This window comes from Neoarius graeffei, chromosome 18 (genome assembly GCF_027579695.1).
Source record: "Neoarius graeffei isolate fNeoGra1 chromosome 18, fNeoGra1.pri, whole genome shotgun sequence".
Lineage (NCBI taxonomy): Eukaryota > Metazoa > Chordata > Actinopteri > Siluriformes > Ariidae > Neoarius > Neoarius graeffei.
In genome coordinates this window covers 36,722,075-36,743,757 of record NC_083586.1, presented here as the reverse complement: position 1 = coordinate 36,743,757, position 21,683 = coordinate 36,722,075, and the positions used below count along the sequence as shown (strand labels likewise).

The 21,683-nt window shown below is 40.1% G+C and overlaps 1 protein-coding gene across 1 annotated transcript in view; it reads left to right on the top strand.

Annotated features, from left to right (window-relative positions):
* Nucleotides 1–20,810, top strand: part of u2af1 (U2 small nuclear RNA auxiliary factor 1) — a 41,681-nt gene extending 20,871 nt beyond the window's left edge. Inside the window, exons 3-8 of the mRNA XM_060898755.1 lie at nt 5,805–5,871; nt 6,853–6,902; nt 6,988–7,086; nt 18,051–18,184; nt 20,049–20,141; nt 20,286–20,810. Coding sequence (XP_060754738.1) covers nt 5,805–5,871; nt 6,853–6,902; nt 6,988–7,086; nt 18,051–18,184; nt 20,049–20,141; nt 20,286–20,397 — 555 coding nt within the window. The 3' untranslated portion in view covers nt 20,398–20,810. The remainder of the gene's footprint in view (nt 1–5,804; nt 5,872–6,852; nt 6,903–6,987; nt 7,087–18,050; nt 18,185–20,048; nt 20,142–20,285) is intronic.
* Nucleotides 20,811–21,683: the final 873 nt, after the last annotated feature.

Sequence of the window (21,683 nt, the reverse complement as noted above, 5' to 3'; positions counted from 1 at the left end):
GAAATTAAGCTGAGAAAAGTCATGCATGACTGCAAGTACTTCTCCTTGGCTTTGGATGAGTGTACAGATGTGATGGATGTCAGCCAGCTACTGGTTTTACGAGAACTATTGACAGTTCATTTGAAGTGCACGAGGAGCTATTAAAATTGGTTTCTCTGCATGATACGACTAAGGGCACCGATATATTCAATGCCGTTGACAGTGTTGCAAGTGGCTATGGTGGCTTTGACAAGCTGTCAACTGTTGTTACGGATGGCAGGGGAGACACAGAGGTTTCACAGGGCTCCTCCGACAGAGCGGGGTAAACTGCCCTATACTTCACTGTATCATACATCAGGTGAGTAGCCTCATTAACTGTGAGATGTAGGCCTGAGTTTGACATGGCAGGACAATTTTTTTTTAACATGCCATGCATTTTATCTCTCCAGGAAGCCCTCTGCGCGAAGACACTGAACTTTAGCCACGTTATGGATTTAGTGACCAAAGTAACAAATCTCATCAGAGGGGGGGAACAGGTCCCTTTGTCACAGGAGGTTCATTGCCTTTTTGGATGAAGTGGACGCCGCATATGGGGATTTACAAATGCACACTGAGATCAGATGGATGAGGCGAGGGAAGTGTCTGGAGCGTTTTTTTGCGCTGCGCTCTGAACTACCAGTATTCTTGGAGAACAGTGTTAGTGGTGATACAAGCACCTACTGCAGAAAACTCAGACACAGTTTATTTGCGACATGGCCTTTCTGACAGACATCACCTCGCATCTCACACACCTTAACACACACTTGCAGGGGAGAGACCAAACTGTTTGTGATCTGTATGCACACACAACCGCATTCCAGTGTAAACTCGACCTATTCATAGAAGGATTTTCTTCCCATCGTCCAAATTTGGCACACTTTCCCGCTTGTGAGGAGATGTGAAAAGATAACCCCAGGTGCGAGAAACTACTTCAGAAGTATAGGGTCGACATCGAAAAATTGCAGGAGCAGTTTAACGATCGTTTAAGATTTTCATGTGATGAAACCACAAATTATGCTATCCACGGACCCCGTCTCTGCTGCTGTCGGCGAGCAACCATCAGAACTGCAGCTCGAACTCTGCGAGTTGCAGTCAGATCCGTATTTTCAAGCAAAGTGCAATGAGAGGGGAATTTCATTTTGGAGACTGCTACCAGAGGCATGTTTTCCACTCCTCAGAGATTTTTGCTCTGTCAATGGCCAGCATGTTTGGGAGCACTCACATTTGTGAGAGCAGCTTTTCAACAATGAAGCACATTAAAGCCCTATTTGCACGGGATTAGTATTACCTGTGAACCTATAGTAATTTGTAAATTCCCACCCAACCTCTGTGTTAAATCCCTTGCATTCGCACAGGATAAGCAAAGTCCGTAATTTACTCAATTTACAGACATCACGACTGGATATGTCGTAACATCCTGTACTTCAGAAACACCCATTCAGTCATGTCCCGCACTCCCGCCCCAGTTAAAGACAGCTGACAAATCAGAAACACCCATTCAGTCATGTCCCGCCCTCCCGCTGCCACTCGGCGAAAGAAAAAAAAAAAAAAAAGTGTAGACACAGGCTTTTTAGCTTACAAATTACTATTGTTTTTTTTTTTTTTTTTAAATTATTATTAGAAGGCACATGGAGTTTAGTCCTGCCTTGGCCAGTGCATTCTGAAAGTATGTTTCGGTCTGTAGCCAGCAATGCATGTTATTGCAGATCATATCTCTCCACACAAACTAAAGGCGCAGATGCCGACTTTTTCACGGCTGAATCATGGACTGTAACGGCATTTGCTTATGTAGTAATTTTAATACAGAATTTACTCTGATTAAATTATTCAGACACTCCAAACCCCCCCTCAAAAAAAAAAAATCGGATCTGCACGAGCCGTGAAAAAGGCGCGCCGTTTGCATCTCTGTTTAAACTTATAGGTTAACCGACTTTCGGTGGTCGGTCAAGATTTTTTTTTTTTAAGTTTTCGCCATCCCTAGTCCATGGAGGATATGGCCTGGCTATAGCTATGAAATATTAAAAATGTTCCTTACCGAAAGCAGCCACACAAGTCATCCAGGTCAAAAATCTCCGAGCTCTCCTCTTGGATTTCTTGCTGTTTTTGGGAAGCGGATTCCATGTAGTGTGGTATGGGGCACGACTACCACTTGCCCCTAAAACAGTACTCATGAAAACTTCAACCGTAGCCTCCGTTAGCCTACTCACAGTAACCGGAAAAGATATAAAACGCGCGCAATTACAATAACACAGACATGCGTATTCGCACGGGACTAGTATTGTCACTGGATGTCTGTGTTTGACAAAATATATTAGGTAATTTGCGGCGGAGTTATTACTTTACAAATTACAGACATGGCGCATTCGCACAGGACTAACATCTCAGACATTCTCTGCAATTATTACAAATCGCCAGAGGTTCACAGGTAATACTAATCCCGTGCGAATAGTGCTTAAGTCAAAAGAGAGGAACAGATTCACGGTTGATACTCTTTCATTTGATGCGGATTGGATGAACAAAGATTGACATTGATATCCAGTCTATTGTGCACCAGCTGTTAGGGTTTTGCTGGGATTCAAACCTGGTTTGCTGGTGTGATAATCCAGCAAACCCCCACTAGGCCACCAGGGGGATGACAAGTGCAGAGGCGTGAGGCGAAAGTAGAGTATCAAAAACAGTTTATTTACACTATATACACTAGGGCTGGGTATCACCAGATACCTCACGATACGATGGCGATATTTTGCCCACGATAACATCACTGTACAGCGATTCTGCGATAATCAATATATTGCAAGAAATTTCAACCACATCACGATATGTCACTGAAGAAAATCAGAATTTATTGACCACTGTAAAATTACATTTCACATACATAACTACACACTCTTACCAGACATATATTTGTCTCTATTCTACTGCTGGCAAAACCAAGAGTTGCTTCACTACAACATACAGAAAATTCCCATTTCTGTGCTAGTATTATCAACTTTTCTGTAAGCATGGACACATCAGTGCTGCTTAACAAGCAGAATCAAATTGTTTTATGAAAACTTGCACTGCAGACTGCACATACATTTCAGTGCTAACACTAATATCAATTTGTTCTTTGTAAACTTGAGAACATATACCTGAGAACATTTAACTTGTGCTTATTTTGCAGGAACAACACACTGTCTGAAACACATTGAAAAGTGCAGTGGGCATCTTAATTGGAGCATCTTAATTTAATTGGAGCGAAACAGGTTTTGCAAAGTGCATTTTCTTTGTCCGGCTCACTGTTTTTTTTTTGTTTTTTTTTTCTCCTTTCCTTTGGGATCCAAAGTGCCTCCAAACATCTGCCTTAAAGTTCGGCGGCGTCTCTAGGTTTATGTTAACAGCCATGCTTGCTTGTTTTTTTTCCTAACTGCAACCGCCGGGGAAAAAAGAGAAGACGAAGAGTGCCTTGCAGTGAGGTAGCGGCACAGCGACACCTCGCGGAGCGGAGGTGCGGAAGCCGTACTGGATTTACAACCCGTCTGAAACATGATTTTATTATTTGAAAAAATATCGATATTCAAATTGAGTATCGATATTGAATCAGAAGACAAAGTATCGCGATATCTCACCGTATCGATATTTTTGCACACCCCTAATATACACTATTTACAATCCAGGGCAAAAGCAAAAAGTATAATCCAGAGGTTCTGGGGCAAAAAACAAAAAGTATAATCCAAAATGCAAAACACTCAGAAGATTGATCAAAAAAAGAAAATCCAAAAGTTCAAAGACCAAAAAAGAAAAAGGCAAAAATGTAAACGCTCAGAAGATACCAAAGGTTAAGTGAAAAATCCAACAAGAAACCACAAGGGCAACCGCAAGGACACAGGTTCTAACGAAAAGCATTACAGCACAAAGACTCCGTGACAAGGGAGCAAACAGAGGGGTATTTATACACAAACTAATTAAGGAACAGGGCGGGGCAGGAAACAGGCAATCAAGACAAACACAGTGGCGGCCTCTAGAGGCCAAAACAAACATGACAAGATAAACATAACAGCGGCCTCTAGAGGCCAAAACAGTCCCAGTCCTAACACCAGCAGGCAAAACCACAAGTATCTCATTAAGTTGCACTTAATGTTGGGCCGCTGTTTTTGTTTTTTTTTTAGTTTTCTGCCCCATTGAATGTGAGCCCTTTGCACTTTGTTTCTTTTAAAACAAGCTTGTGTTTGTCGTTTAACAAGACGAGCATTATGTTAAATGCATTTCAGTGTGGAAAATATTAAATAAATGTGTGTTGGTTCAATAAGCATACAGACATAAGAATATACAAATATTTTGTTCTTATTTAAAATTCTTTTGTAACTTCTCTCATATCTGATTAGTTGAAGTGCGCGGTCATGTGGCCCTCTGATGGTGGTGATGAAAAATTGTGGCCCTCTTTATCATGCAAGTTGCCCATCCCTGTCCTAGGATCATTCAAGCATACAAACCCCTCCACCATAATAAGGTGGCAGTTCTAGGAGGAGCACCTTTTTGGCATACTATGAAATTCCCAGTCGTTATAACGTCACAGATGCTGTTTTACTAAAGGTGTCTGTCATGAAAAAGCACATTCGTGACCTGTTGCGTGACATTTCAGCCTTCAGCTTCACATGTGATATTTGGACTCAGTTTGTGCCCAACATCTCTCCTTACTTTCACCGCACAGTGGATGGATGTGACCTTTTACTCTTCAAGTCACATTACAAGCGAAACTGTTCTGGTGCTCACACACCAGCCAAGCTATCGCAGTTGTTTGAGGATGTGCGTCACATCTGGGGCATTGCGATAACTTCTGTGCTCCGTGTCGACAGCCAAAGGCTGTTCAGCTCAGTATCACATATCGTGAATGAAAACGGAAACAGGCGCACAGCTGATCATGCAGAGATGATTCTGTTCATCAAAAAGAACCTGCCTCTCATTTAAAAAAAAAAAAAAAGTTTAGTTCTTAGACACCACCATTGTATGCTGACTGAAGTAGTTTGTCATTTTGTTTAATTGAGATACTGGCCGTGTCAGCTTTTTCTTTACACAGAACGCTTTTGTTTATTTTTGGTTGCAAATGGTCTCCTGTTATGCTTTTTATTTGATACTCATTTATTATCGCAACCAGAGCACATCTGAAGAAAATAAAACCTGTCTTCTAGTTCTTTGTACTTTGATGGTAATTGTTCTGGTATAATCAGACCCAGATGTACTTTGTGGAACAGGTCTGGCCCTTCTCCTGTTGAAACAAATTTTCCCCGGCTAAATAATAATCCGAAACGGAGCAACTTTTTTTTTTTTTTTAATGACGACAGACCATTTAAGGCACTTTTTGTGCACAACCAGTGGCTGCTGAACAGTGCATTTTCTTTAAAAGAGCAAACTGCACTTGAAGCATTTGTCAGCAAAGATGTTTGCTGTACATCTAACGGGATGCGATTAAAAGTTTAATGAATCAGCTTAAGTCTGGGTCATAATCTGGCTATGCCAGGCAAGGTAGTTGTTTTTTTAAGGTGGAAATACTGCCTTCAATACTTGTATCGGTACTTGGTATCAGCAAGTACACAAAGGTAAGTACTCAGTCTGAAAAAAGTGGTATCAGTGCATCCCTAAATAATACATACATTTTAAATCATTAAGAGCCGACATGAGAGAAGAGTAAATAAAAGCAAAACGTAGTGTATAAAATGTCTTTAGCTGCTTTAAAAATTGTCTTAAAACTGTTTTGACTGCTTTGCTTGCAGTGCTCTAGCATAACCTGCTTTTCCTTTTATCTGCAGACCATTTTGATCCAAAACATCTACCGTAACCCTCAGAACAGCGCTCAGACAGCTGACGCCTCTCGCTGTAAGTCCCATTATTGCACAATTGCTATTCTCATGTTACTCAGAGGAACATGTTCAGTTGTAGCTGTGTGATTAATAAGAGGCAGAGCTGGTGGTCTGGAATGTTGCACACTACACCTTAAACCCTCATCAGTCCATTAAATATCTCCAGTTCCTTTTTTGTTGCTGTCGATGTACAGGAAAAAGGATAACTTGAGTGGATGTTTTTTGTAATATTTCGAGGTTCTCACACAATTGGTTGTATTCTAAAACCGCATCAACAGGAGACAATTGTACCACCTAGAGATTGAAGAGTGAAGGGTGTTTAATTATTGCTTTGATAACTCGTTCAGCTTTACAGTAGAAAATTGAATTTCTATGGATATCGTCATATAATTGATTCCGGTTTAGTTTTGATGGTGCGTGCAGTTTATATTAAATATAAAGACAAACTCTCAAAGGTCAGTGTGAGTTTATGCCGGTATGGCAAGATTTAGCTGCGCTGAAAAGTACTGAACATTTTGTGTGACTGGAACCTAGAACTTTCTGGTCCCTGGTGCAGAACCTCATCCGCTGAGCTACTCCAGTCCCCAGTATTCCTTTACAATTATTTAAGACTTCTGCAGGCTGACTACGGATTTGGGTTCTACACCCTGAGATACACTCCTGTTAAATATTGTATTGGTCAGTTAGTTGTCTTGCGTTGTTGTTGTTGTCTCTTCCAGTTTGCCTCATGTGTGTAGAGGCTCCAGCTACTATTTTTGATGGCATTCACAATAAGAAAACACTGTGTCCAAAATACAATTTACAAATGTCTGTGTTCCCCCACTTTTGCACCCCATACGCTGTTAAATAGGAAATAAACGATTAGAATCTAAGTCGAATAGCAAATGAATGGTTGCCGGTCACTTTCCCAGTTGCGGGTGTGAACACAGTCCAAGTAGCCGCTTTTACTTTTAAACTCCGGTATAAATGCAAATTTCTAAACTGTTTTTGTTCCTAGGTGCTGTGAGCGATGTGGAAATGCAGGAGCATTATGATGAGTTTTTCGAGGTGAGCTTCAAACATGCACACACTTGCATGTTTGTTTTGTTTGGTTTTTTTGCACATTCTTTTTAACATCCAGCCTCGTTTTTAGGAAGTCTTCACAGAAATGGAGGAGAAGTATGGCGAAGTGGAGGAGATGAACGTGTGTGATAATCTGGGTGACCACCTTGTTGGCAATGTTTATGTGAAGGTAAGAGACGGACCTCAGATCCATAACACTGTGTAGCTACGACAAAAACACGCCGCATGTTTCAGTGAAATTCTCTGGCTGCAACAGTGGAACTCAGTAACAACCTGCGTTTTCAGCGCTAATCAGTCAAGCAAATGTATTTGTGTATCACATTTAAATAAATCAATGCCATATCAAAGTGCTAAAGAAAGCACATGTCACAAAAAAATTAGACCTCCCTAGACAGTGCTGTGCATATTTAATTAAAAAAGCAGCCGCTTAAGGCATGATAAAAGATCTCATTATCTCTAGCCGCTTTATCCTGTTCTACAGGGTTGCAGGCAAGCTGGAGCCTATCCCAGCTGACTACGGGCGAAAGGCGGGGTACACCCTGGACAAGTCGCCAGGTCATCACAGGGCTGACACATAGACACAGACAACCATTCACACTCACATTCACACCTACGGTCAATTTAGAGTCACCAGTTAACCTAACCTGCATGTCTTTGGACTGTGGGGGAAACCGGAGCACCCGGAGGAAACCTACGTGGACACGGGGAGAGCATGCAAACTCCGCACAGAAAGGCCCTCGCCGGCCCCAGGGCTCGAACCCCGACCTTCTTGCTGTGAGGCGACAGTGCTAACCACTACACCACCGTGCCGCCCATGATAAAAGATACAAAATAAAATAATGATTAACAATAATTAAGTTAATAGCAATCGGGGAGGGGAGATAATACCCCCATTCCAAAGAAGGGGGGGGGCATACTGGTTTGCCTCTGTCTGTCCATCTGTCTGTCCGAAACACCCTTTTTCTCAGCAACCACAAGTCATAGCCACTTGGTACCAAAGTTCAGCTTGGGGTTCTAGACCGTGTGTACCGTTTTCAGGTCTGTCCCACATTGACTTCCTGTTTACTGACAATGTATTTACAGAACATACAGGGTGGATTTTGACAGTATTTCAAGAAGCAAAATGCTCTTTCAAAATGACAGTTTACCAGGATGCTATTTGAAATCCCTGGGGAGAGACACTGCTCTTTACTTGCTTGTTTCAGGGTTATTTGTTGAAGTCAGGATTCATAATAAGCATCCTGTTCCTTCGACTGCTTGCTTTCTGATATAAGCGAGAGCGAGGGGATACATAAGTGAGCAGTAATCTGGTTTTAAACACAGGAAGAGAAGGAGCTGTTCTGACATTTAAAGGGAGGTCCTTCCAGAACCCAGGAGCGACTACACTAAAAGCCTGATCCCCCTCCATCTTTTCTGCACAACTAAGAGAACGTAGGGGATGAGCAGTTCTGACAAGTAACTAGGTGCTTGATCATAAAAGGATTTAAAAACCAAAAATAAGACCTTAAAATTTAATTGCCAGCCAGTCACGATGCGAGTACTGGAGTAATAGCCTTGTACTTGTGAGTACCTGGAATAGGGATGTTAACCGATGACCGTTTGACCGGTGGTTGACCGAATCAACGTCAACCGGTTAATTTTTTTTTTTGGTTGTCGGTTAAAAAAAAAAAATCAATCATTTTGAAGCTGCCGATTTTGGAGCGGAGGACTTGGAATTCTGTGTTGTAAACGCTTGGGGCGTGCCATGCGGTGTAAGGACGACAGCTGACGAATCAGAAACACCCATTTAGTCATGTCCTGCCCTCCTGCCCCAGTTAAAGACAGCTGACAAATCAGAAACACCCATTCAGTCATGTCCCGCCCCAGTTGAACACAGCTGCCACTCGGCGAAAGAAAAAAAGTGTAGACACAGGCTTTTTAGCTTACAAATTACTATTGTTTTTTTTTTTATTATTATTATTAAAAGGCACATGGAGTTTAGTCCTGCCTTGGCCAGTGCATTCTGAAAGTATGTTTCGGTCTGTAGCCAACAATGCATGTTATTGCAGATCATATCTCTCCACACAAACTAAAGGCGCAGATGCCGACTTTTTCACGGCTGAATTGTGCAGATCCGATTGCTTTCCTTTGAGCATACAGAATTTACTCTGATGAAATTATTCAGACACTCCAACGCCCCCCCCCCCCCCCCCCCCCCCCCAAAAATCGGATTTTGCACGATTCAGCCGTGAAAAAGGTGGCATCCGCTAAAAGGCGCGCCGTTTGCATCCCTGTTTAAACTCATAGGTTAACCGACTTTAACCGGCTAATGAGGCTCGGTGGTCGGTCAAGATTTTTTTTAGTTTTCACCATCCCTGACCTGGAACAAATCTGGCTGCTGTATTCTGAACAAGCTGCAACTTCAAGAAGTTGTGCTAATCCTCGCATATAAAGAGTTACGATAATCAAGTCTCAAAAAAATGAAGGCGTGTGTCACTCTACTTAAAAAGGGCTTTACTTTTGCCAAAACACTGAGTTGTTAAAAGCTTTTTTACGACCTGGCTTACTCGTTTATCAAATTTCCATCAATCGCCACTCCTAGGTCTTTTATTAGGGGTTTGCAGCGATGGATGGGTGGCACGGTGGTGTAGTGGTTCGCACTGTCGCCTCACAGCAAGAAGGTTCTGGGTTCAAGCCCAGTGGCCGTTGAGGGCCTTTCTGTGTGGAGTCTGCATGTTCTCCCCATGTTTGCGTGGGTTTCCTCCGGGTGCTCCGGTTTCCCCCACAGTCCAAAGACATGCGGTTAGGTTAATATGGGACGGCCTTGGGCTGAGGTGCCCTTGAGCGAGGCACCTAACTCCCAACTGCTCCCCGGGCGCTGTTAGCATGGCTGCCCACTGCTCTGGGTATATGTGTGTGCTCATTGCTCACGTGTGTGTTCACACTGCTACAGATGGGTTAAATGCAGAGAGGAATTTCACAAGTGTGTGATGAATAAAGTTGTACTTCCTTCCTTCCTTAACTAACCAAGTAATGCACTAGAGCTGTTAGATGAACCAGGACCAATATAAATTATCTCAGTTTTGTGCTGGTTAAAGTCTTAAACATCTTCAGGCATCCAATGTTTAACAGGGTTCCCGCGGGTCTTTAAAAAGTCTTAAATACCACTTTCTGTTTTCAAGGCCTAAAAACGTCTTAAATTGTTTGGAATGACTGGAATTTTCAAAAGGGAGGTATTAAATTTAATATTGGACCGAATGAGTGAAATGTCTCCATCCGGTTTGGGGTATTTTTTTTAACTGTAATTTTAAACGTGAGCAGCGTACCTTTTGGGGGCAGCATTGGTTCTGTGCGTTCCGTAGATCAAGAGCTAACGTTAGGAGGCTACTGGAGGCGGTGTGGTGTGGTGTGGTGCGGTGGCTGTGAAGAGTGAGAGATGCGCAGGTAGCTTACGTGGGCGCTAGAAAGCGTTGATAATTATGGGAAGATGTCTGTTTAACGATAAGTGGTTGGGGGATGATAGATACCTCCAAAATAAGGAGAAGACTCGTTTGCGATTTTAAAAAAAAGCGCTGGATCGCACAAATGTGTTTAAAGACAGTACCGCAGCGCTGGGGACACGGCGGACTGGGAAACTGGTTTTTCACCGACACGAGGCACACGTGCGTGTTAGAGGTCAAGCGCTCCGGAGTGAAACGCAGGGGGGTTCGCGCATGCACACAAAAGTCAGGTGGAAAATGGGACTTATAGGAAATACTACTACTAATAATAATAATGATTAGCATCATTTTTTTTACATAATTAACATTGTTTATTGTACTAAGTTTAATATAAATATATAAACAACCTTTATTTCAAAACTCAATGAAAAAGAACTCCAGAAAATACAATAATTCTAAATATAGTACAATATAAATAATTTGTACAAAAAGTTTGTTTTATTACTTATCGCCTACAAGTGTTTTTAATATAATAATAAGAATATTAACAACCACTAATAATAATTAGTAATAGTAATTATTGATTATTAATCATTACTACTTATGAATTAGTGATTAATATGAATTAGTGATTAATAAGTACTAGGGATTATTAAATGTTATAAAATTAAGTTATTAAATTATTGCAAATAATTATTAAAAAGTAGTAATTGGTAGAATACAAACAAATACTCATGGATTATAGATAATTTTTTTAAATAGTGAACATTGATATAAAATAACTGTACTACTACTACTACTACTACTAATAATAATAATAATAATAATAAACAAATACTACTAGTAGTACTTGTTAATGTTATTATCAGTTCAGTTATCAATGTTCACTATTAAAAACAAGTTATCTATAATCCATGAATAATTTTGTATCACTACTACTACTAATAATAATAATAATAACTACTTTTTTAATAATAATTTTAACTAATCTTATGACTCAATTTTATAGCATTTTAATAATCACTACTTATTATTTATTAGTATAATTTAGTAGTTGATGATAATTACTACTTATTACATTTTGATAATCACTGCTTATTAATTAAGTAGTAATAATACTGAATTATAATAATTGCTACGCTATTCATTATTAATATAGCTAATAAGTGCTGATTATTAAAATGTTATAAAATTGAGTTACTTTTTTTTAATTATTATTAAAAAAGTAGTTATTAGTAGCAGTAGTAGTAATACAAACAATTATTCATGGGTTATAGATAATTAATGATTATTTTTGAATAATGAACATTGATATAACAATTGCACTGATAATTAGTTTAGTTATTAGGCCAAAAAAAAGTGTGTTTCCGGTAACCCGACCGATCGAGAATTTCCGCGTTGAAATTGCCGACCGTAAAGTTTTTATTACAAATTTCCCTCGATATTTTAGTGTAAGCGGTGTTAGTTTGTCAATTTTTTGTTTCAACGCATTCAAGTTGTGAAAGAAACGATAAAAAGTAAAATGTTTCGCCACTTCTATCAGCCCTCCTGCATAAACATGGAAGCGCACTTGTATACTGAAGGAGGAAGGGAAAACTGAGCCGAGCCACCATTTTGAATCCTCGTTCAAGGCTGTAATGCAAATTGCTTCCTCTTCAGTATACAAGTGCACCACAGGTGGCTTCTCCAGTGAGGAGAGGGAGGAAGATCCTCCTTAAAAATTCTAAGAATAAAAAGTTGAAATTGTCTTGACCAATTTAATGAATTGCTGTCCTTGAATATTTCTATTTTACTGCCAAATACGACATGTACATTATATTCGTTTCTCTGGGTGAAATTACATTAGCACCCCCTATCGCTCGCTATTAGAAATTACTGCACGGAGGCTCTTCCTCCCTTCGGCTCCCATTCACTCCGATTCAAACAGTCTCCGGCACTGGCGGCTCGTGGTTAACATAGACTTCAATGAGAGAGAGGAGGAAAATCCTCCTCTAAGAGGGTGGGACTAGCTAAGAGATCTGACAAGTGCTACAAAATATCAACCAATAGGCTGCAGCCCTAGTTGCGCAATGAACCAATAAGTAGAGGCCTTAGCTGCCTGGGGGGAGGGGTTATCTTATCAAACTTAACTTCTAGATCCGGTGACTCGGGCACTTCGGCAGTCAGAGTGAGAACGGCGAGGTGGAAGTGGATTGACTATGTTATAGATATTCTACGAATAAAGTAATGGAAACGCAGGACGTGGTGAATGTTTTGCTTGCAAAACCCTTCCATGGGCTGAGCTACAGTGAAAAATTAGCCATCAAAGCAGCAGGTAGACCAACCCCTAAAATCGAAATCACAAAACCCAATGGCAAAGGCAGTACAGTGAATGCTACATGGTTTGCTAGGTACACATGGCTCACTGGTAGCGTTACCACCCATCGATTATATTGCTGGCCCTGTTTGCTAATGAACAATGCCAAATCACAAGCGTGGAGTGTTCATGGTTTCAATGATTTAAAAAATCTAGATAGGGCAACCAAACGCCATGAGAAGTGTCAAGACCACGTTGGTGCTGCTATCCGACTGTCCTTACTAGGCACCATGCCAATAGATAGGGTGGTAGACGAGGGTGTGCGGCTGCAAATCCAGCAGCACAATGCTAAAGTGAGTCGCAATAGAGAGGTATTAAAACGTCTGATAGATGCAACAGCCTACCTAGGCATGCAAGAGTTGTCACTGAGGGGACATGAAGAAGGGGGGAATTCGGACAATAAGGGCAATTACAGGGAGCTAGCGGAGGTTATTGCTCGCTATGATCGTGTTCTGGCAGAGCATCTGGAAAGTTCGACTGTCTTCACAGGCATGTCAAAAACAATCCAGAATGATCTAATATCCGCTATAGCTGGTTCAATTAATTCAGAAATCCAAAAGCAACTTAACACGGCACCCTTCTTTTCGTGGCAAATCAACGAGACCACAGACGTAAGCTGTCATTCACAGCTGTCTGTCATCTTGCGCTATGTCGATAATCAAGGTACAATTCAGGAACGCTTTCTAGGATTTTTTGATGTGTCCAGTGGTCGCAGTGCACAATCCTTGTTCAATTTCGTGCAGACTGAGTTGTCAGGTTTCAATTTCAAGGATAAACTTGTCGCTCAGACTTACGATGGTGCCGCGGTCATGGCCTCGGACTTGAATGGCCTTCAGGCTAAAGTGAGAGAATTGGCTCCCTGTGCAACATGTGTCCACTGCTATGCACATCGCTTAAACCTAGTTTTAAGTCAGGGTGTTAAGACCATTCCCCAAACAAAATACTACTTTGCTCACTTGGGTGGCTTCACGTCTTTTTTCTCCAAGTCCAGCAAGAGGGTTTCTTTACTCGAGGAGTTCAGTTGCGCCCACATTCCCCGGAGCGCTCCCACTCGCTGGAACTTTTCCTCTAGGGTCGTGAACACGGTTGCTTCAAATTATGACGAACTACTTCAGATTTTCGAGAACATTACTGAGCGCCCAATGATGGATGATGAGACAATACGTTTAGCTGATGGTTTGAGGTCGAAAATGCAAGAGTTTGAATTTGCGTTTTTACTCTTCACTTTTGAGCAGTTTTCGCACACTGACGTGGTGTTTGACATCTTGCAGCACAAATCCATGGATGTCGCCTTTTGCAAACGGCGAATAGAGAATCTCCTGCAAATATTGGATGAGCTAAAAGTACAGAGCGCCTTTGACAAAATCTACGCCAGGGCTGCCTCTCTAACAGAAGACCCTGACTTGTTTCACAGGGTCAAAAGAAGGCTGCTTAATCCCCGTCAGTCCTACAGAGCACTTTATGATTCCATCCATGACAACTTGCGCACTCAAATAACTCAGCGCTTTCAACACCTCGACCGCTTGCGCTTCATGGAGCTTTTGGATGCGGCGAAATTCGACTCGTTCAAAATATCATTTCCTACGCAGCTACTGTCAAATTTGATGGAGACATATGGCCACCTTTTTGATCAAGAAAAGCTGAGAATCGAACTGCAGCATTTTTATCACAATGCAGAAATAAATTCATCAAGAAAACTTTGCGATGCCCTTGGCTTCATGAAGTCCAGCGGTCTTGATGGGGCGATGCCACAGTTGTACAGGCTCATGTCCCTGATTGGAACAATTGGCGCAACCTCTGCAGGGGTTGAAAGGAGTTTTTCGTGCCTCAAGAGAATTAAAACGTACACACGCAACGCAATGGGGCAGGAGAGATTAAAACATCTGGCCATTATTTCAATTGAAAAAAAGATTCTCAAGACACTCCAAAAAGATCCAGCGTGGTACGATCAGGTCACAGATAGATTTGCAAATCAGACAGCACGGAGAATTGACTTGATATATAAATAGGGAGCCTCAATCAGTTGGCCTGAATCATTCCTTAACATCAATGTTTGTCTTAAACACGGCTATATCCCATGTAAATAGTTGTGAAATAATGTTATTGTTGTTCTTTTACTTGTTGACTGTTGCCAGTTGTTTGACACCGTGGAAAGGATGTTAATGAATTATTCAGGAAAAACTATTATCAACTCAACCCGTGCGTGTGACTATAGCCGGTCCAGCAGGTGCGGTCGCATTGGGGCCCGTGACCTTCAACCAAGCATTCCTTCCTCCCTCACTTTTACAAAAGCCAGCCGCCACTGAAGTGCACTTCCATGGCAGGGAAAAACACTACATTTTGCCACCTATGTAGTCCCCTATTTATACAAATAGGGGTCATTCAGGATTCAGCCATGTTTTTGCTCGGTGTTTTTGCTCTACCCAAGTTCTACAGTGGGCTGGGCTAGGCCGTCTGCTTTTAATGGAAGTAGCCTAGCCTAGGACGTTAAACCATACTTTCACGTTATTTCTTGATAAGGTGTTTTCACGTTATTACATGAAAATATCATGAAATAACGTGATAAGTTCGTATCATGAAATTGTGATGTTATGTTATTACATGATAAATATATTGTAAAAACGTGATAACTTTAACAATATCTTTTCACGTAATTACTTGATTCTAAGCCAATTTTTTGAGTGTGGCAGCAATACGCTTCCGTAGATCATAACTCGAACTCTCGCTATGTATATATATATATATATATATATATATATATATATATATATATATATATATATATATATATATATATATATACATTTTTTTTTTTTTTTATTCGTTTAAAGATTTAAAACACTTTTTTTTATGATGTGTGGTATAAAGGATTCTGTGCCAAAATACTATTTTGTAAGATGTTTACTTGTGTTAATTTTTTCGAACAAAATAAAAAAAATTAAGAAAAAAAACCTTTTTCCTACCTACCGACCTTATTTTAGTATTTCATGTTACCTGAAAAACAATTTTTTTTTTTTTTGGCCTTACAACACATTGATAATGGTTATGAAAGGTGACAGTTGTTTTTCTGTGTTTAATGTAACGCTCTGATTGTATGACTGCATAAACAGGTTTATGCTGTTACCTGCTATAATGCAGAAGATACTCGAGAACTTCCTCAGCCAGCTGTGTACTGTACGACACTCAGACTGATTTTGCTGTCGGACACAAAATCACACATAATCAAAGATAATCTTTGGGGATTGAAATAATGCCGGCTAAGGTTGTTCAGCTGGTTCTACTTGCCGTTTATTGTTTTCGTTTTTGAAATGATTCATGGTGTTTTCTCCAGTAAACACCAGTCTTCTCCTTGCTGCTACAGTAGTTCTGCAGGCCCAGAACACACGACTTTGCTTCAGCTGTTTGCATATCTAACAGTTGGTATTGATGCACCCTGTTGTTCACCAATTGTGTGCATTCTTCTTAAGGTTCGTAAAAAAACTATTGCAGAAAAGTTTTAAGTTGTCGTATTTATCATTTTCTTTGTCATGGTACAGTCTTAATTTTTCCATTTAGAGGTCTTGAAAAGGTCTTAAGTCTTTTTTAAATTTGTACTTGAAAAATGTACAGCTACCCTGTTTAAGGTCAGTAATACAATTTAATAATGCATCAACAGATTTATTGCTGACGGGTAACTAAATATGGGCGTCATTAGCATAACTATGGAAAGATGATATTCTTCCTGAAAATTTAACCTAATGGAGGCAATGAAAAAAGAGGACCCAGAATAGACCCCTGTGGGACCCCACAGTTTATGTTGGCTCTTGAAGACATCACAAGATCATTCCCAATACAAAGTCCTGTCACTAAGATAAGACTTGATCCAGTCCAATACCTTCTTTAGTCGGGACAAAAGAATTTCGTGATTAACAGCATCAAAGGCTGCAGTTAAATCAAGCAACACAAGAACTGATTGTGTGCCAAAGTCAATGATCCACAAGATGTCATTTATAACACTCACAGCACTTTGTTTTGTGATGTTAATTAAAACCAGACTGAAATACCTGCCGAATATTATTTATCTGTAGAAAGTTCTGAACCTCATCCAGAACAAACTTTACCCAGATTTTAGATAAAAATGGTAGTTACAAAAAGGGTCTAAAGTTTAAGTTCTCCGGGTCCATATTAGTTTTATCTGAAAAGAGATTGTAGTGGTTAGCACGGTCGCATGCTTCAAGTATGCATGAACAACCCTATTTAATAAGGAAGTGTTTACAAATCTCAAAGGACCAAAAGTGTCAAGTGAATCCCTGAATAAGCGGGGAGGAATAATGTCAACAGGTAAATTTTTATCTGGCCATCGCATCCATTATAGTTTGCATGGACACCGTATCAAAATGATCCAGTACTGCCCAGTAATATGGCGATTCATGTGAGTCACACCAACCAGAAATGGGCAGTACCATATTCTAATAACACTAATTTTTTCAACAAAACGTAAAAATGTATTGCACCAATTTTAAGTAACTTCAAGTGTGATGAACTGCTCAAATTTATAGAACGATCAATGATTGATTGAAAACGGAGCCTTAGAGCTATGAGCGTTCTTTACAGTCAGAGTCCTAGCTGCCAACTATTACGGTTTGCCTGTAACCATTACGGTTTTCACAGTCTCGCTACAGATTTTCATAAATTTGTTAGTTTTGTGTAATTTTATGTAGGTTTTTTTTGTTGTTGTTGTTTGGTTTTGTGTCAAAATAAAATAAACAAACCTTTTATAATATTTACTTCATTAACATTGAAGATAAAAACCTGAAAACTTTGCTGTTAAACTCAGCTACTGTTTTGACATTCTGCCATCTTACTTCCTTGTACAGTGCATACTGGTTTGCGGAATACTGGCATACTAAGAAATTTTGAGAAATTTTAATTCTTCATGTTTCCATGGAAACAATTTCAGACTTAGTCTCTCAAGTTAGTCTTAAGGATGGGTTTTGTTTCCGGAGCAGAACTTGAAAACTGAGAGTGGTATGGTCTTGAAAGTTGGTATACATGTTGATTTAAGTAATGTATATGCGCCTTTTTGATACTAAGAAATGTGAGAGATTTTAATTTTTAGCTCCCCTGGACCAAAGGTCTGGTGGGTTTATGCCCTGGGCTGCTGAGGTCAGTGTAAAGAGGTAGGGTTGATTTTCCTGCAGCAGAACTTGAAAAATGTGACTAATAATATCTTGAAACTTGGGTATATAGTTGGTATATAGGGCGGGGGATATAGATGACTGTCTGTCTCTTTTCTCGTTTATTAGTTTTTACTACATTCTCAAAACAGCTTCAGTATTTGTATTTAAAAGCTGTATTTTCACCCATGTCTTTGAGCAGTTCCGGCGTGAGGAGGATGCTGAGAAAGCTGTGATGGACCTGAATAACCGCTGGTTCAACAGCCAGCCCATCCATGCTGAACTCTCGCCCGTTACTGACTTCAGAGAAGCCTGCTGCAGGCAGTATGAAATGGGGTCAGTATAACAAGCTTGAAATAATAATATTGTACTGTTGACACTGAAAAAGGAAATCTCCGTCATTTCATACAGGATACCTGAAGTATGATGTTCATTAAGTAATTAATGTAGGTATGCTTTCTAAATAGGATTAGATTATGATGTGACGGTGATCTCCGTTCATGCTCACTGCAAGCCGCATCAGTGAAGTACAGCTGGAGGGCAGAAAGCTCTTCACACAGCGATGATCATTTCATACCATCTTCGCAGGTAGCAGGTGGACTCCTCCAGTCATTTAAGTGCTTTTGTCCACTTTACAATAGGGAGTGTGTTTAGATCAGGTATATAGTTTGTATATAAGGCAGGGGATATAGATGACTGTCTGTCTGTCTGCGCTACAGCGCTATTGAGCTGCCATTGCTAAATAGTGCTGTGTAAGTAATTATTATTATTAGATTACATCAGTCATGGAAGATGTGTCTCATTTCTCTAATAGTTTTGCTGAAACCAGAAGACAAGTTTAGTATAATAGAATGAATAAATAAACTGGTTATGTAAACACTGTGATTGTGTTCACACTGCAGAATACAAATAATTAGAGATGTCCGATATTATCGGCGGACAGATATTATCGGCCCGATATTAACATAAAAATGTAATATCTGTTAATATCGTTATCGGATTTTTTTTGCCTCAAAACCGATAAAATAATGCTTGCGTTACACCCAAATAGTGCCTATGCGCTCCTGAAGCGTTTACCGGCGCAAAGATGATGACCTCATCAAGCTGCGTCTTGAAGCGTACAAACAAGCGTCGGGACACAGGCTGCTTACACCTTAAAATGTTTCATTTTTTGTACTTCACCTCAAGCCTGAAGTATTTTTTGTAGCTCAAACAAATGTGCAGTTTTCAAAATTGTGCAGTATAGTTGCCACATTGTAATTGACTCATATTTGTGCATTCATTCAAATAAGGTGATTGAGTTTTAGTTAAAGAAACAGTTCATGAGGCATCCTACAAACGCAGGCTCATTTAACACAGAAAAAAGAGTAGCCTGTCATACACTATGCCTGTTATTTTAGTTGACTTTAGATGCTGCTATGTTGCACATAGTTGTTCAGGTACAATGTTTTATCATTTGTGAAGAAGTCAAATTTGCCCTATTTGTTGTGGGCATTGTCAAGATTATCTCAGGGAGAGTGTAATCCAAACTGTTGTTTGAGACAATTTAAAAAAAAAAATAAACATGGCACTTTTTCCCTAAATTAAGTTGAAGTATTTTTCTTATTTTGCACAGACAATGTTAACATTTGGAAAGCCTTGTTGCATTCAAGAATGCATCCAGTGGGGCATCACAATAACATTAAGCATGTTGTGTTAATTCCACAACAGGAGATATGTGATGTTACCTAAATTAGTTCTGAGGAAAAATAACCCACATATCGACATCGGTATCGGCTGATATCGGAATCGAAAATTGAGAGTTGGACAATATTGGCATATCGGATATCGGCAAAAAAGCCAATATCGGACATCCCTACAAATAATCAGATCTGAATTGTTTGTCGTTGGTGTGCACTAAATACTGTATGAAAAGGTGTATGCAATATTTGTGACTGCTGTTACCTCCGATACTACGTTCGGGTGACTTTCTTCCTCACGTGCCTTTGTGATGGTTATATATAGTTTTTCAAATAGTTTAACGAGGATTGTCCAAAAGTCTGTGCAACTACATAAATCTGTGGCTTGATTTTGATTTGATTCGATTCAAGTTCTTTTCATTCTTTTATTTGTATTGTTTGAGTGTACAATCGACTCCCGAACTATCAGGGCACAGTAGCTTTTTCAGCAATGCCTGTTGTCATGGTGTCTGTCTCTACAGGGAGTGCACTCGAGGTGGATTCTGTAACTTCATGCATCTAAAGCCGATCTCTCGCGAACTGAGGAGGGAACTATACGGGCGCCGTAGAAAAAGGTATGCAAAAAAATGGTGGCAAATTTTTGCAAATACAAACACTGCACAAGATGGAGCGTTAGTCTGTTCTTCATACTGAATGCCTTTTTGAAATTTTATTCAGTTTGTGTAAGACTTGATGTGCTGATTTGTCTAATCCTCTAGGCACCGCTCTCGTTCTCGCTCCCGTGACCGTCGCTCTCGCTCCCGGGACCGTGGCCGTCGCGACCGGGAGAGGAGGAGATCAAGGGATCGTGAACGCTCCGGAAGGTTTTGAGTCATCATGTGAATTCTTTTTGGTTTTTACCCTTCGGTGTAGTGTTCTCCCTACCCCCAAACGACCAACATTTGATTGGAACATTGGACTTTGTTCTGTACCTTCTTTTTTTTTTTTTTTTTTTTTTAAGATCTTACAAATATGAAATCTCAGTTTCTCAATAAAAGTACATTGTTATTAATTCTGTCCTTGCATTTGGTTTTGTCTGTAATCGTAGGCGTGATTATGACTGCTTTTTATAACTTGTAGGACAGCTGTGAGCAATTTAAAAAAAAAAAGGGGGCATGTTTCAGTTTGTCCTGCACAGTATCAGTGTGTGTGAGAGAGAGATATAATGTACAGAAAAGGTTACATCTTGCAGATTGTGTTTTGTGATCCCTGACCTGGAAATTAAAACTGTTTTTCAGACATAACTTTAAATGCATTTCATATGTTGGGTTTCAGGTTTGTTCATGCACTCATCTGGTCAGACAAAATATAGAAGACTCTTCTGTCTTGTTTTCTGGCTTGGAAGAAGAAAAACTTCACCAAAAGTCTGTTATTGAACAGTGGATTTGGGAAGAAAATGTCAAGAGACCTTGTAATTACAAATAATGTCTGAGATGCATGCTATACATTATTAGATTTTGTGATCTTCCCAAAATTAGTAATGTAATGGCACACAACAGTGTGAAAACAGTGTGGGCTTTATAGATAATTGGGCTAATTTTGAGGGCACTGCTGGCCTGTTAGGGCGGGACGGTATCCATCCCATTCGGGAAGGTGCTGCTCTCATTTCCTGCAGCATAGGTCATAGTCTCAGAACAGGCCTAGTTAATTTCTGACAATCCAGAGCCAAGGCCAGGGAGCAGACGAACAGGCTAAACCGACTGTCTGCTAGCTGCACAGAGTCGTCACTCAGGGCCCACTACATCGAGACTGTGTCTGTTCCCCGAGCTCAACAAAAAGGTAGAAATTTTCAGAGAGTTTGTTCCAGTAACCTAATCAATATAAAATTAGATCATGCTGACTGTACAGCTGCTGCCAGATCTAAAGGTGGGGCTATTTAAATATTAGATCTCTTGCATCTAAAGCGCTAATGGTTAATGAACTCATTACTGATCAGGAGTTTAATGTACTTTGTTTAACTGAAACATGGATTAAGCCAAATGAATATACAGCATTAAATGAAGCTAGTCCTCCTGGATACAGTTATATACACCAGCCTCGTCTAACTGGCAGAGGAGGAGGTGTCGCGGTTATTTATAATGGTTATCTAGGTGTAACACAAAAACCTGGTTATAAAT